Source organism: Zootoca vivipara, chromosome 10 (genome assembly GCF_965207765.1).
Source record: "Zootoca vivipara chromosome 10, rZooViv2.hap1.1, whole genome shotgun sequence".
In the NCBI taxonomy this organism is placed as follows: Eukaryota; Metazoa; Chordata; class Lepidosauria; order Squamata; family Lacertidae; genus Zootoca; species Zootoca vivipara.
Window position 1 is genome coordinate 42,927,057 of NC_142593.1, and position 15,844 is coordinate 42,942,900.

Consider the following 15,844-nt stretch of genomic DNA (forward strand, 5'->3'; position numbering starts at 1 on the left):
ATCAGCTGCCTTTCTCCAGCTGTTCTTCCTCGTGGTGCAAAGGAAGTGATTAGTGCCATTCAGTGGCTCAAGTTCATTGTGTCCAAGCGGGGATCTTGATAGGAAGCTTTATGTGCACCTGAAAGGCTGCCAGATGATGTGAAAATCAAACGCTGTGAAGCAAAGACATCATGAAGAGGCATCAACAGTCACACTGGCTGTGCATTGTTCTTCCTAGACACACCAAAGGAACAGAAGGTCAACCACTCCAAATCCCGTAGTGATACAGGATTTAAAAAAAATTATCCACAGACATCTAAAACAGACTTCCATTATTGCTCGCCAAAACTAGAGCCCCAAAGCAAGCCAAGAGTGGGTGGCTTTTTATTAATACTGTAGAGCTAAAAACTCCTGGAGCATCTAGGTGTGGACTGGCTTGGATGAATAATTGGTCTGATGAAGTATCCCTCATTTTTATTTCCTTCTTATGCCAGAGGCACAAAGAATTAGGTTAGCAAAACTCGCCCCTTCATTTCAAGCAAGCAAAACATGGCACAAACCACAGGATCTCTTCATCCAGCAGGTATTAATGTCTGGCTTACCCTAGCTGCCTGCCTTTTCTGCCTGACTTGGATTATAGAAACAGAGGCAGCATTTTGCCAGACATCTGGCAGCTGATGAAATATAGCTGATTGGCTGTGTTTACCTTGGTGGGTCACAAGTTTGCAAACTGTTTTACTGTCAAACAGACCCTACTATTAGGATCTTTCTCCTAATGCTCAGCTGAATTCCACTTCCTTGCAATTTCTGCCCTTCTGCCTTCGGAGAAACAGAGTACAAGTATTCTTCATCTTTTGGGTGACACCTCTCCAGATATCTGTGATGGCTTATTCATAGAATCATAGAGCTGGAAGAGACCACAAGGGTCATCCAGTCCAACCCCCTGCCAAGCAGGAAACATCAACAAGAGACCACTGTGAGATGCTGCAGTGATAGCTGGTTGAATGTGCCCCATGTGCTGGGAAGCTGTGGGCAACCACAGCTTCTCTATGCATGTACATGAAACAGCAGAACAGATTGGGAGTGCAGGGATGCGCTAAAATAGACTGGAGGTCTAACTCAGTATAAGACAACTTCCCATGTTGTTCCTATGTCCTGCACTAAATGTCCTGCACTGAACGCACATGTGTGCGTTCATGTTGCTAAACACCACCCTGCTATTTTATGAGAGGGGCGATACTTAAGCACTTGTTATAAATAAACCCCCTTCCCCCGAAAGATTCGACTTTTTGCGATAGGGGACAGGGACGCTCGCTGGGAACTGGCTGTGTGTGTGCGACGCTTGATGCGACCTCATCTAACCCCATCCCAAGCAGACGAATGCTCATCAACGCGTCAACGTCGTCTAACGTCCCTCGCTGCAGACAAACCGGGGGAGAGAAATGCTCAATGAACAGCTCGTTCCGGGGGGAGGGCGCCCGGTTGCCACAAACAGCACTGGGCGGACGCCCCGTCTGCGATGTGAAACCCCCAGCTGGGTAGGATCTCCATGCCTGCACAACCTCTCGGAAGCCGTCCTTCGTGCTAAAGGCACCGGGACCGAGGAGCGATCGTGGAAGGCAATCTGTGCAAGCGAAGCCAGCTTTGGAGCCCCGGACGGTCCCTTTCTTTGGGTAGCGGCGATGTGAGGAGGAAACGCTGGCTCAGGCCAGCTGCCTAACGGCGCGCTCCATTCTCCCTCCCTCCTCCCGGGCTCGTCCGGGTCGCTCAATGTCAAGCGAAGGGAAGCGGGCCCAGGCGCGCGAAGTGGCGCGCCGCTGCGGTCGGCAGAGGGCGCTCGAAGGGAGCCTGTCGCCCGCCCGCCCGCCCGCCTCTGGCTCGGCCCTCCTCCCCTCTCCCGTCGGTCCCCTTGCCACGCGAGGCGCGCCAGAAGGGGCTGAGGAGCCGCTGAAGGGCGGGCAGCAGTCGCAGCCGCCGCCGCTGCAAGACGGAGCCGGCTCGCCTGGCCGGCGCTCCCTCGCTCGCTCTCCCGCGCCACCTCCCTTCCTCCGCCTCCCGGCCGCTCGCTGGGCAGAGGCATGGAGGGCAATAAGCCCGGCTCGTCGCCGGGCTGCCGCGACGACGGCAGCCCCAGCGCCAACGCCTGCTTCCAGGGCAATGCGGCGGCGGCGGACAAGGCGCTGGGCAGCCCGGGCGGCGGCAGCCTCAAGGACCATGGCAACTCGGTGTGCTTCAAAGTGGACGGCGGAGGCAGCGGCGGCGAGGAGCCGGCGGTGGGCTTCGACGACGCCGATGCTGCCGGGCGCCAATACGGTTTCATGCAGCGCCAGTTGACCTCCATGCTGCAGCCCGGGGTCAACAAATTCTCCCTCCGCATGTTCGGCAGCCAGAAGGCGGTGGAGAAGGAGCAGGAAAGGGTTAAAACTGCAGGCTTCTGGATCATCCACCCCTACAGCGATTTCAGGTGAGGGGCGAGCGGGGTCGCCTGGGGTTATCTTTTGGGGTGGGTCGGGGAATCGATTTTTCTGTTGGTCACGGTGCGCGCGCGCGCGCAAAGAAAACGGGGCATGTGTCAGCTCTTTCTCCCCAAAGATCAGCTTGTGGTGTTTGGGCATTTTGAGTGTCTGTGATGCTCTGGTGCCCAATTTTGATGCCAGTCCCTGAAGTGGGTAGCCGAAGTTGAACCCTCTGGAAGAAATAAATATCGCTATCTCCTCCTCTGTCTTGTCTCCACTCAACCCACCTCAACAGAGGCTCAGAGTTCTGAAGAATGGCGATTTTCCTGAGCTTGATCCCCTCCAACCTATTTCCTCTGCCTGCCCTCTTTGCAAAGTCTCCTTTGGCGTTCAGGGAAAGAGCATGCGAAGTACTGGAATGGGGAGCATCGAAGAGGCTCTGCCCACAGAGCTTTGAAAGTGCTCACACATATGCTCAGAAGCCCAGGTTGGCTTCTAGTTTCATTTGTAGCATTGCTCAGAAGTAAGTTCCACTCTGTTCAGGTGTCCTGTGCGCAAGATTGTAACCTTAGACTTCCCACTAGTTCTTGGAACCTCAGGGTCCCACCACAACCCTTCGTTTTTGGAAGGACAGTGAGCCAATGGCCTTCCAGAAGTTGTTGGATGACTATCGGCCATCCTGGGTGCGGAGTTCAACAATGGCTGGAGGACTGGAGGTTCTTCACTCCTAGACTAGATGTTCTTTCCATCAGCTGTACTGAACACAATGAAATAACTCAACCCCAACTTGTTTCCACTGAACTCTTGTCTAGATAGAAGAAACACAAATGCCCAACTTCCAGTCTTGCCCAGGTGACGCGTCACTGACCTTCAGAGATGGAGGTTAGATTATTTTCCATTTGCACTTAAAGAGAACTCTCACATCATTTTTCCAGGTGGAAGATATAAGGGATATAAGCCCTCCCCTCCCAGAATGCTGGAAGTTTCATGGGGTACTTTTTGGCATTCCAGTAAAATGGAGCTTTGCACAGGAAAAAAACTTTGGCAAGCCGAGCATGTGAAATGTGGCTTGATTCTCTCCCCCTGTCCCCCAATTTAGGGAGTATAATTTTTGCATCTGCAAAGGAAAAGCTAATCGTTTTGGCTAACTTGGAAGAACTGCGTGGAAACTGGGGCATGATAAACTAAAATTGAGGAATACCGTTTTCACTCAAACCCAGAAACTTCAAACATCTAAAATACGTACCTTCCTATTTTAAATATCCAAAGTCATGGTGACTTATTCCCCATCAAGCTGTCCCAGGAGAATAAACACCCTTTGCTTCATTTAAAAAATCCTTGTATGGTGCTGGCTACGGGAACAGTGCAACTGACCTTGACTAACGTCTTGTGCAGATGTTCTTCTCTATACATCGTTGGGGCAGGGGGAGAAGATTGCAATCTTGCCAACTGGCTCTGCCTCCTTGGCACACCCAACATGTTGCATTTATTGTCTCTGAATGGTGTATGCATGGTTTTTGCGAATGGGGCCTACATGTTTAAGTCTTTGTGGCTATTCTGTCCATTGTGTTGACTAGAGTTGTGTCATCTGGCACAATCTCCATCTACCCCTTCAACATTCAGGGAATAATGCGTTCACAAGGCTTTAGGTTCTCTGATTAAAACTTTGGTTCCTTCATGCCTCAGTCTGTCTTAGTGCTGTATGTCAGAAAAAGACAAGAAAACGAGCAAATCAGAAAGACAGAAGACAGAGAGAAATAGGACTCGGACTCTCTCTCTCTCTCTCTCTCTCTCTCTCTCTCTCTCTCTCTCTCTGTGTGTGTGTGTGTTGCTCTTAAAATGAAAGCTTTTATGTCTTGAGTCATGGTATATCATGGGAAGTTTAAAAACATGAACATGTAAGATTCAGGCTCTTAGTTAAAATTTGCACTGCTTGTTATTGTCGCTCAGTCTGATATGCACATGAAAAAGCCTTTTTGTCTGACAACTGCACATTTTTAGCTCTCTTCCCAGATACTTTTGGAAAGGCTGTGCTATTAGCTTGATAAAAAAGCAGGAACCTGAAAAAAGGGATTACATGGATTGAGGGCAACTGGGATTTTGCTTAATGATTTTTGGCCAGAGTGGGGTTTGTCCTTATTAATTTACCTGGTGCTTGAAAGTCATCCAGAGATCAGTATCTCCTTGAGCTATACTATTATGTGCTGGAGGGATGCATGTGGGGAGAAGTAACATTAACTAGTAGAATTTATGCACCACCCTTAACTGGGAGCTATCCAGGGTATTGAATCATAATGCATCTGGAAATCCCAGCTTTAACCTTGGAATCTGTGTCCTTGTCATTTCCAGAGTATACATCATGTCTGCTCCCATGAATACTGTAGCAGTTGTAGTTTTATCTTCTCATGTGTGTAAAAGAGAACAGAGGATATCATAAAAGAGAAAGCAGTGTTAAGTTTCATTGACCTTCTGAGATGTACCATTCATAGTTGGCTTGGAACAGTCTTCATATTCATGAGATCTGTCAGGTAGATGAAAAAGAATCAGTTGTGCCTTGCGTGAGATAGATTGCAGGAAGGGTAGAGCGAGATGGGCAAGAAGGCCATTTAAATCTGAAAAAGGATAGCTACACACAATATAATAGAAAAATGCATCTCCAAAGATTGTTGTAACGCTTTATTCAAATGTGTATAGCTGTACACAAGATGCTAATAGAATAAACCTTTGCATATTGTTTACTAATTACAAGGTTTCATATGTTTAGGTCATGGATTTCCATGCAAACATTGTGTGTGCTCAGAGCACCATGGGATCTTAACATGCTAAGGGATTGTTTGCTTTGGAATCCTTTCATGTAAAATGTATTTGTAATAAATATTGAGTTGCTTATGGATGCTGTGAAAAAAATGCTTCTCTATAGGACCAAGCATCTCGTGGTAAAAATGTATACTGTATATGAATTTGTGGAGGTGATGTGAGAAAGTGATGTCTAGTAAAAAGTCCTTGAGCTTTACCAGTTGGTGGTAATTCAGTGCCTGTCTCTGCTACTCTATGATAATGCTGGCATTTTAATGTATACTAGTCAGTTCAGCTGTCCTTACATGTTATTATTATTATTATTGTCATCATCACCATCCCAGGGCGCTTCACAACAGAAAAAGACACAATGAGAATACAAAACACATTATAAAAGAAAAAGAAAAAAACAATAAGCAAATTTGAGGGGAAAGCTTAAATATGGCCTGTGCTTTGCAGAAACAATGGATAACTAGTGTATTGGCATGTTTAAGAAATTAATGAAATCAGTATGTCCTGATGATTGTGGACAGAGACAAATGGCCACAAAGTACTATTCCAATGAGCTGCCTTACCTCTGGGAGCCTCACTGAAAAAATGGAAGTGAGCAATTATGTGAAGAGATTCTTAGGGCTGAACTACAGTTTTCATTCCGGTACGCTATTTTGAATGTGTGTGTGTGTGTGTGTGTGTGTGTGTGTGTGTGTGTGTGTAGTGCTGTTGGTTGTGAATGCTATGTATGTGTGTCACCACATGTATATCTTGATGGTGGTACCATGTATGTGTCTTTGCATGTGTCTTGCTTGCTTCTTAAAATCTGGTACAAAAAGGAACTGGAGTATGAAATAGTTCTGCCTTTACAATTATTTGGGATCTGCTCTGGGCTGGGGATAATGAACTATTCAAGAAAATGAATGAGTGGAAACACTTTTATCACTACCCACATTCTAACAGGCATATTAACTGACTCTGGCTACATCCTGCTTATGCATATATATATATATATATATATATATATATATATATATATACACACACACACACGTGTGTGTGTGTGTGTGTGTGTGTGTATGGATATGTGGTTATTTCCACACAGTGAAACAACAAGTTTGGCATTGTCAGGAACAACAAGTTTGGCACTGTCAGGAACCTGGGTCCATCTTGCAGACCCAACACTATGGAGCATTTTTTGAGAACCACTTTTGTATTTGTGAATGAACCTTTCGGTATGTAGTTCCACTGGCAGTTCTTGTGTCAAAGTTCAGTTGCACGAAGCAACTGTGTTTGGATGGGTAGTCTTATTCTTCATACTAGCAAAGTTACCTTCATGCATAATTGCCAGATTAAATTTTTACACTTACTATAGAATGTAAATCAACCTGGATGCTATGTTTATGAACTAAATGAATTTTGATAGAAATGAAATGAGATGTGCTGATGATACATACTGTGCTGAATAAAATCAGTTCCAAATCAATCTACTTCCCCCGTCTGGCCTCTTCCAGCTTTCCTGCCAACCTGGTTTTGATCTGCCTGAAGCTCCATCATTCCCAGGGCTAGAAGGTTGAAGGGACCCGCGTATGGGTTTAATAGGGCTTCTTAGGAAATGCATAGTGTTGAGCCTCGGAGATGAATGGTGAGAGAGCAAGGTTGTATCTAGATGAGGGCAACAATATGCCTGTCTGTGAAGGATGGAAATTTCTATGGGTTTCTTGAAGTGGCCTACTTGTGCATTTAAAATTGGGAATGTGGCTTCCTAAGAAAGACATTCCTACACCCAATAGGCACTGGTATTATTCATGCACATGAGAAAGGATCTAGTCACATATCTTTGGACATTAACTGGGCTTGCAGAAAGGAGGGTGTGTGGCTAAATTCATGCTTCCTCTTTCCATGTTACCAGGCAAGGGTGTGAAGTGGTAACATGCATATCTTCCCTAAGCCAAATGTGCACCTGGACTTGCACAGATCCTCATGGGAGAGATTCATGACTTCTGACCTCAGATGTTACCTGGGAGGAGTGGATAGAGCACAGACTTTTTGTTGCCTTCCATAGCCACAGACTTCCATTGTATCATTTGCTTTCATTATGCAGGGTTAGAAACTCAGACATATATGAGCTGGGCGCTAAATGGCTCCCTAAACCAGGATTACAGTTGCCAAAACAGAATGTCCAGTTGCCATTATGCGGTTAGATGGCTCAAAATTCATATTTTTCAATACAACTTTTTAGTTACTGAATTTCGTTCTGATTGTACAGATAAAATATCATAGGTAGATTTCCACACAATGTGCTGTTAGTGTGTGAAAACAGTCAAAATCCAATGATCCCCAGGCATGCACCTCCAGATGGTGGAGACTACAGATGCCATAATGGTGTTTGGGCATCTTCACTTGGTCGCAAGTGGCCAATATCCAGGTGCAAAATGCGCCTGGCTAATTTTGAATGCTGGTTTCATATAATATTTGAAAAACTAGCTCTGTTCCCCCCCCCTGAAATTTGATTAATACTGATTCATAAAACCTTGCAACTCATTTTGCTGTTAATACAGATTTGCTCTATTATGGGGTATTTCTCCTGGAAGCTCCATTAGTAACTCTTAAGTGAAACCATTCCGTATTGTTCTGGTCCTCTTAATTGGTGGGCGCAACCCAACAAATTGGACCCACAGGAGCAAATCTGTGTGCCACAAAAACTGTATAAGAAACCAAGACAATTTAAGAAAGACCTGGAGTGTGCCATGCATTTAATCCCTCTCAGATGCAAACCTTGCAACACTTTGTTGGTCAGCCTGAACCATGGTTAATGTTAAACACCTGCATCAGTGCTAATCCCTGGCCGATGCTTTCCAGAGCTGGCTTCTTAATCAGGTTGGGGAAGCATCTGTTTTGCATGCCGAAGATTCCAGATAGGGCTGGGAATGTCCCCCCTTAAAAAAAAAAAATCCTGGAGAGCTGTTGCAGGGAGAGCCGACAATACTGAGCAAGATGTAGAAGGCAGCTTCCTATGTTCCACTGCTCTCCCCAGAGCCTGAAACAGCTGAGTACTCCCTCCATCTGAGCCCTGAGCAGCAGAGGCTGGCGTTGAGCTGGTGACCAGGCCTGCTTCATTTGTTTCCATCAGCATAACACTCCCTGCTGTATGTGATAGAAGTGATCCTGCTCCTGAAGCAGATGGTTAAGTGAGGGGCTGGTGGAAAGCTCATGCTACTTCATTTACCAGCTCAATCCAAGCATCCCCTCATCATCTTAGGGCTGAGCATCCTGACCACAGAGCAAGCAAACTGGTATTTAATTCATCTGCTCCTGGCTATCACTCTCTGTGCTAGCAAAAGGGATGAGGAAGAAGAAGGAGCCATGAGTAGGATGAGGAAGTGGAAGAAACATAGGAAACAGGACCTGTGTGCGAGGGTTCTGTGAGGGATTCCCCGTTTCCCACCCCTCACTGCTTTAACAACAGAGGCTCTCCCTGTGCTTCTATACAAACGGGAGTAAACCTCCAGTGTCCAGATTGGACTTGTCTCCAGGGTACCTCAGGGCTCTGCGTTCGAAACCTATTGCCACCAGTGGGGTCTCCCTCCCATGGATCCCTACTGTTACAATTTGCCTCTCCCTCAGGCAACTATGTGGCTCCCTTGGCTTCACTAACCAGCCCTTTGTATGACAGGAGAAAAAGCAAACAGTTTCCTCTTCCACAGGGAAGCTTTGTTCTCACCTCTTAGTCACACCTCTGAAGGTACTGAGACACTGCTGAGTCAGTGAATGTTTAGGCACATTTAACTTTATTATTAGGGACCCAGGTGGCGCTGTGGTTAAACCACTGAGCCTAGGGCTTGCTGATCAGAAGGTCGGCAGTTCGAATCCCTGTGACAGGGTGAGCTTGGTCCTAGCTCCTGCCAACCTAGCAGTTTGAAAGGATGTAAAAATGCAAGTAGATAAATAGGTACCGCTACAGCGGGAAGGTAAACGGCGTTTCCATGTGCTGCTCTGGTTTGACAGAAGCGGCTTTGTCATGCTGGCCACATGACCTGGAAGCTATACGCCGGCTCCCTCAGCCAATAATGTGAGATGAGCGTGCAACCCCAGAGTCGGTCACGACTGGACCTAGTGGTCAGGGGTCCCTTTACCTTTACCTAACTTTATTATTTAACTTGAAAACATGGATTTCTCTGGTTCTTAGAAGTGCATATCTTCTTTTCATATAATACAGACTTGTTAATACATCTCCTGCATCTTGATAATAACGGTTATAACCTTTCTTCCCATCCACCCGAACCTAACCTCCTGCTCCCTCTCTAATCCTCCACTCCCCAACTGCCAACCGCCAACTGCCTTTCAACGGTTGTGCCCCTTCATTTAGAACGCTGTCTAGCTCCGCCTCCCAGGGAACACCTGCCTATCATGGGAGTGTTAGGTTAACCCATGATTAACCGGAATCATCATCAGGCACTATTCCGCCACAGGTTCCTTTTTGTGAGGGACATCAGGAGGTGTGCCTGTGGCGCGTGGAGTGTTTGGCTTCATGTGTGACAATTCAAGTGAGCAGGGGAGTGTTTGCAGGAGAGGGAGGCAGTGTTGTGAGAATGGAGTAAGGCAGAGGAACAAACATTCCTTCTGTAGCCCCTACCCCACCCCACCCCATTTCCAGCAAGTTTCTGCTTGCTAAATTATTAGCAATTGGGGGGGGGAGAGTGGAACCACAAAATAGTAAGAGAAAACGAAAATAATTTACATACCACAAATTGACCATATTTAACAGTGTGCTCTAAGGAAACATTTCAGGCTTTCTTGGCTACAGGAGTAAATGTATGAATAACATACATATTTTATAGGAATTGGTGGTATTGAAATGAAAAAAGAAAAAGCTGTCTAGTCCAAAATACCTAGAAAATAGTCACCTGCAATTATATACGTTTTAGTTATATGTAGGCTGTGGTCCTGTATTTCCTGTGTGTAGTAGTAGTAATATTTGTTTGGTTGTTTCATATAATGTATACACTACTTGATTGTAAAAGAAAAAAAATCCTCAAAGCAGTTTATTGTGCAAAGATCAATGAATAATGTAGTGGTCGCTGCTGGATTACTGTTTTTCTTTTGGCATCCTGGTGGCTTTTAAAAAGATTTATAAACCACTTAACCCATAAACTCTTTTAGGTGGTATACATAATGTTCCCCCCCCACTTGTTGGTGTTGTAGTTCTTCCTGTGCTTAGATTTGTAGCAACTTTGCTTTGCCTATTTTGCTGCAGGGCTTCTGGGCCCCATCACTGCTTTGTGTTCTGATGGAACAAGATTTTTGCAGGTGTTATATAAGCTCCACCATCAAAGGCCAGTTTCTTTGTCCCCTGGTAGTCTGCTCAAAGGAAATATCAAGAGTCTCCTGGGGCGCCTTAAAGCCTAACAATGTTTGTAGCATGAGCTTAGGTGGGTTTCGGATGCCTGAAATAGACACCCGCGTGCATGTATGTGTATGCATACATATACAGGGTGAGTCCTTTAAAAGAGGCCCCATGGATGCAGAGTACACATGTTCCACGGGGCCTCTTTTAAAAGACTCACCCTGTATGTGCACACACGACACACCCTATGGCAGAGTGAATAAATTGATTCTATTTATTTGTTTGCAAAGAAAGTCCAAAGAGAACACGCCATTCTACAGGGAATTAAGGTCCAATTAAGAAATGATTATGTAAGCGGCCTGACAGATCTTTTGTCTGAATGGTTCCACGTATTTTTTTCACAATCCAGTTGTCTTCGTTTTCACTTGCACAAAGGCTCCCTTGGTAGAAACACTGTGATTTTTTTTGTGACACTACTCACTGGTACATTGTGCTGGTAACCACAATGCTTCTACCAAGTTATGAATACTGACACCTCATTATTATTATTTCTACTTCTACCTGTGCAAGCATTTTGGTTTCAGATGAGTGGTTAAACCAGTTTTGCTTCTGTTGCCGCCAGAAAGTTGCAGATGCATCCAGAAGCTGACCATTGGTGGGTTCCATTCACATGCTTAAAGGATATTCATTTAGGGAACTAGACCTTAATACAACAACAACAACAACAACAACAACAACAACAACAACAACAACAACAACTTTATTATTTATACCCTGCCCATCTGGCTGGGTTTCCCCAGCCATTCTCAACTTGACTGAAAAGCAAAATACTCAACACACAGGTTTGCATGTCTTAAACCAGGAATGTCAACCCTTTTTGCAGCTTGAGCTTCACATTCTCATTTGGGCACCTTCTGAGGGGAGCATTTTACCTTCGCAGTGCAGGCTGTTTTCTGCACACATCCTCCATCCTCCATCCAGGCAGGCAAGAAGCATTTAAGGATTTAAGGACGCATTCTACCCAGGCATGTGCTTTTCCACTAAGCTGTGGTTCCGACCAACCTTATAAGAATCAGTTTATTTATGGCTTAAAAGAAATACTTTTCAGGCTTAAACTCATGCACACTGATTCATAGTTTATCCTTAAAGGTAAAGAGACCCCTGACCATTAGGTCCAGTCGTGACCGACTCTGGGGTTGCGCGCTCATCTCGCATTATTGGCCGAGGGAGCCGGCGTTCAGCTTCCAGGTCATGTGGCCAGCATGACAAAGCCGCTTCTGGCGAACCAGAGCAGCACATGGGAAACGCCATTTAACTTCCTGCTGTAGCGGTTCCTATTTATCTACTTGCACTTTGACGTGCTTTTGAACTGCTAGGTTGTCAGGAGCTGGGACCGAGCAACGGAAGTTCACCCCGTCTGGGGATTCGAACCGCCGACCTGATCAGCAAGCCCTAGGCTCTGTGGTTTAACCCACAGCGCCACCTGCATCCCAAGTTATCCTTAGTTATCTGTATTTGTTTGAAGAGTCTTACCAATTTTATCTAGCCTTATGCATATTTTCTTTTTTTAATTGCTATGTGGATTGTATCTGTGTTTTATCTACAGTTATTTTTGTGTGTCACTTGGCTCTTTGATTAAGCAGTCTGTGCACCTTCTAAATAAGCAAATAATTTTTTTTTAGAAATGCTTTGTGAGAATGGTTTTCCTTCGTCCTCGCACAGTCCTCATTAATAATTTCAAAATGTTGCATTCCTTATGTGACACTGCCTGGTGCAATAACACTTATTAACCAAGGCCCAAAGAAGTGTTGTCTGTCCAAGAGTTCTTTAGATTTAGTTTTCCAAACTGCATTGTGATATGACATTGGAGTCAGCTGGTCAAAGAAGACTCAAGTTTAAATAATAACTTTGGGCAAGTGTATGCACTTGTGTCAGCGTAAACCGGATTTGGGCCTTGGCTTCTTAAATACTTTTTCATTCATGGTAGTAGGTTTCTAATAGAATCATAGTGCTGGAAATGCCGGCTGCCACAGCATCTCTCATTGGTGATTTCCTAGACTCAGGTTGAAAACCTTAATGAAGGGGAGCCTTCCAACCTTCCAAGGAAGTTAGTTCTGCTGTCAACATATGTAGAGACTTCACAGTTACTCAGAATGTTTTGGAAAAGCAATGTTGATACTGTTACTTGCTGAAATAATAATAATACATTCCTGGTCTCCTACTACATCAATTAGTATGCATGCAGAGCGATAATCAGAAAGCATAAAAGCACTGTTGTTCAGTTTCAGAAGTGACGGGGATTATCTTGTGCCTCACAACAACAGCATGCGCTGCAAAGCGAATTTTAACTTAGAAAATCCCTCTTGCTTATGCCCTTCTCGCTTTCTCCCCAAGGAGAGAACAAGGAGTGAGGTCTGCCTTCAATTAACATTTCCAGCTTATATTGATTGATATTGCGCTACTAAAAATGGCCATGACGCTATAAATTAGTCGGAGACCTTCAGACAATTCACACCTGCAGAAGTCCCATTAATTTCAGTGGAATATAGCAGGGAAAATTATCTAAAGGGCTGCAGCCTAAGTGGTTAACCTAATAGTTAGTCATAAAAATAACTGTGCGGATCATAAAATGGGTAGGTTATCAGTGCTGCTGGATCGCCATCTTTCCCTGACTCTGTAAAATGTGAGAATTGCACCTTTCCTATATTACACGTTCTGTATGAATGGTTCTTATATTTTAATGCACAGAAATGTGGATTGTGAAACCCGTTTCTGGACTTAGTCCTCCAAGGACACAGCAGGTTTCCTTGGAAAAGTGAGCACAGTGGATTTAGTTGAAGAACCCTCTTTCTGTAGGCAGATTGTGTTTGCTGGAATGGAGCATTGATCTGTATGTAGGTCTAAGGGAGGATGGGGAATATTTGTGGCTCTCTACATGCGCATCTGGAACTAAATTATGTGTGCGTTTGGGAACATTCATGTGCATGTTCACCAAACCTCTAGCTCCTTCCTCCAGAATATTGAGCTTTCTAGATTTATATACTGTAAATGACCTTGCCAGGAACATACGGATGATCAGTTGATATTGCTGCTGAGATTTGCAGCAGGTCTTTCAGAGTTTGCAGCAAATGCCATATCCTGGAAGTTGGGTGAAAAAAGAAAAACCTGAATAAAATAAGAAGTTCCTTATCTACAGCAACCTCCTCCTCATACACAAACATTGCCTATGACAGGAATCTACCATTAGACATGGATCTTTTTATGCGTTGAGCTTACTTTGTATTTCAGTGAAAGTCCAATATCCTAACCTCAGAGACAGGCAAACGCAGGAAGAGAGGGAAAATAACTGTTCATGAGGTTTGTGCGTGTCTCCTTAAGGGGGATAAGGGATTCCTGAGAACGGGAGCAGCTCAGACTGGTGCTTTATCAAAGCTAGATAGATAGTGTCCCAAATCTGCTCAGGAGGGTGTTGGTGAGAAATGACAGCATTGTGTGTATGTGGGGTAGGACAGAGGAGGAAAACAGAGATGGCTGTAGTATCTGTGGGCAGGCCAAGATTGCTTCAGAAAGAGATGAGGAAGGTATGAGAGAGAACTAAAGCAGAATTTTGAGGATGCTCGCATAATGTCATGATGTGAGATTTTGTTTTGTAAAACTAAAAACTAAAAACTAAAAACAAACCAAGCAATCTGATCCATATTGGTTTTATATTTAATGGGCAGGCAAAAGCTGAAATTGAAAAGGAGCTCTCAGTTGCTTTAGCCTTGAAACTTAGCAATATAGGAAGCTGCCTTATCCTTGGGCAGGTTATTTGTCCATCTAGCCCTGCTTTCCTGTTGTGTTCCAGATGTTTTGGACTTCCAGCAAGTTGGGTAGGACTAATAGGAGGAGGGCAGCAGGCTGGGGAAGCCTGATCTCAGCTAACCTTTTCTGTGTTGACCAGCAGGGGCTCAGATGGAGAGGTCCTCTTCCCTATACCTTTAACTGGAGACACTAAGGATTGAACCTTCTGCACTCAAAACACATGCTCTACCACTGAGCTGCAGCCCATTTCCTACTTATCACTGGCTACAAATCAGACAGACACCTATGGTTTTGATATTTCGTAGCCTGCTGAAAACATTTCTGTGCTGCCAAGAGTTTTCAGAGAATTAATTTGATTCAGCTTTGGCCATTTGTTCCATATTTTATGATTATCATGATGTTTTAATGTTTTTATTGTACACCGACATGATTTGTTTTTTTACAAGTTGGCGGATTAGAAAGACTCTCATAAATAAATAATAAACAAGGTCTGCATTTAAATTGTACAGATTCTGTACACATATTTTACAAAAAATGTGTGTTATGTAGAATATGCATTCTGAATGCAATTTAAAAGTAAAATGTGTGTGTGTGTGTGTGTGTGTGTGTGTGTGTGTGTGTGTGTGTCTCCATGCTCGTGTGCTAAATGTGTAATGAGAGCTGTGTCCCCATCTTCAAGCAAGTTTGGGAGCTTTAGATCGGGTTGGTCTACTTCTGCAAAAAGCATGCTGAAGAAATTCCTCCTCCATACTTCAGTGGTACCTCTAGTTGCAGACACGATCCATTTCGGGGTGCCCGAAAAGTCCACAACTAGAGCAGCACTTCTGCGCAAGCACGGAGTGCAATAGAGCGCTTCTGTGCATGTGCGAAATGCACAGAACGCTTCTGCGCATGCACAAAGCATGCAGAACACTATTGCGCATGCACGCGCGCCGAAACCTGGAAGTATACACTTCCGGGTTTGCCACGTTCGCAACCCGAAAAGCCACAACGTGAAGCAAACGCAACAAGAGGTATGACTGTACTGGCAACAGCAGTGGTACAGAGGTCTCCTTGATGCTTTAGAGCAGAGGTTTTCAACTTTTTTGAGCCCATGGCTCCCTTGACCAACTACGTTCTTTCTGCAGCACCCCTGTGGGCCTCAGGAGCCCAGTTATATCACTCCTTGCCTGCAGAGCTGGCAGCCTCACACCCTTTTTCGAACACCCTCCCTTGGGGAGTGTTTCCTCAGTCTCCTCTCCTCTACCCTCTCCTTGGGAGTCCTCTGGGCAGCCGCTGATGCAGCCCCCGCCCCAAAGAGAGGCACATCCTCACACTGCCCCACAGGGGCCTGGGGAGCACCCCCTGGCCTGCCCCAGAGGCATCATTTGCATGGGGAGCTGGTAGTCAGGGCTGCTGCAACAAACAGCTGTGCAAGCCTTTGGGAGGGAGAGACACAAGAGGAGGGAGGGAAGGAAAGAGGGACAGAGGC

At 45.1% G+C, this 15,844-nt stretch overlaps 1 protein-coding gene across 1 annotated transcript in view; it reads left to right on the forward strand.

Moving 5' to 3' along the window:
- Positions 1-1,928: 1,928 nt before the first annotated feature.
- The window catches only part of HCN1 (hyperpolarization activated cyclic nucleotide gated potassium channel 1), a 175,036-nt gene continuing 161,120 nt past the window's right edge, over positions 1,929-15,844 (forward strand). The window contains exon 1 of the mRNA XM_035100970.3: positions 1,929-2,443. Within this exon, the coding sequence (XP_034956861.2) occupies positions 2,058-2,443 (386 nt within the window). The 5' untranslated portion in view covers positions 1,929-2,057. The remainder of the gene's footprint in view (positions 2,444-15,844) is intronic.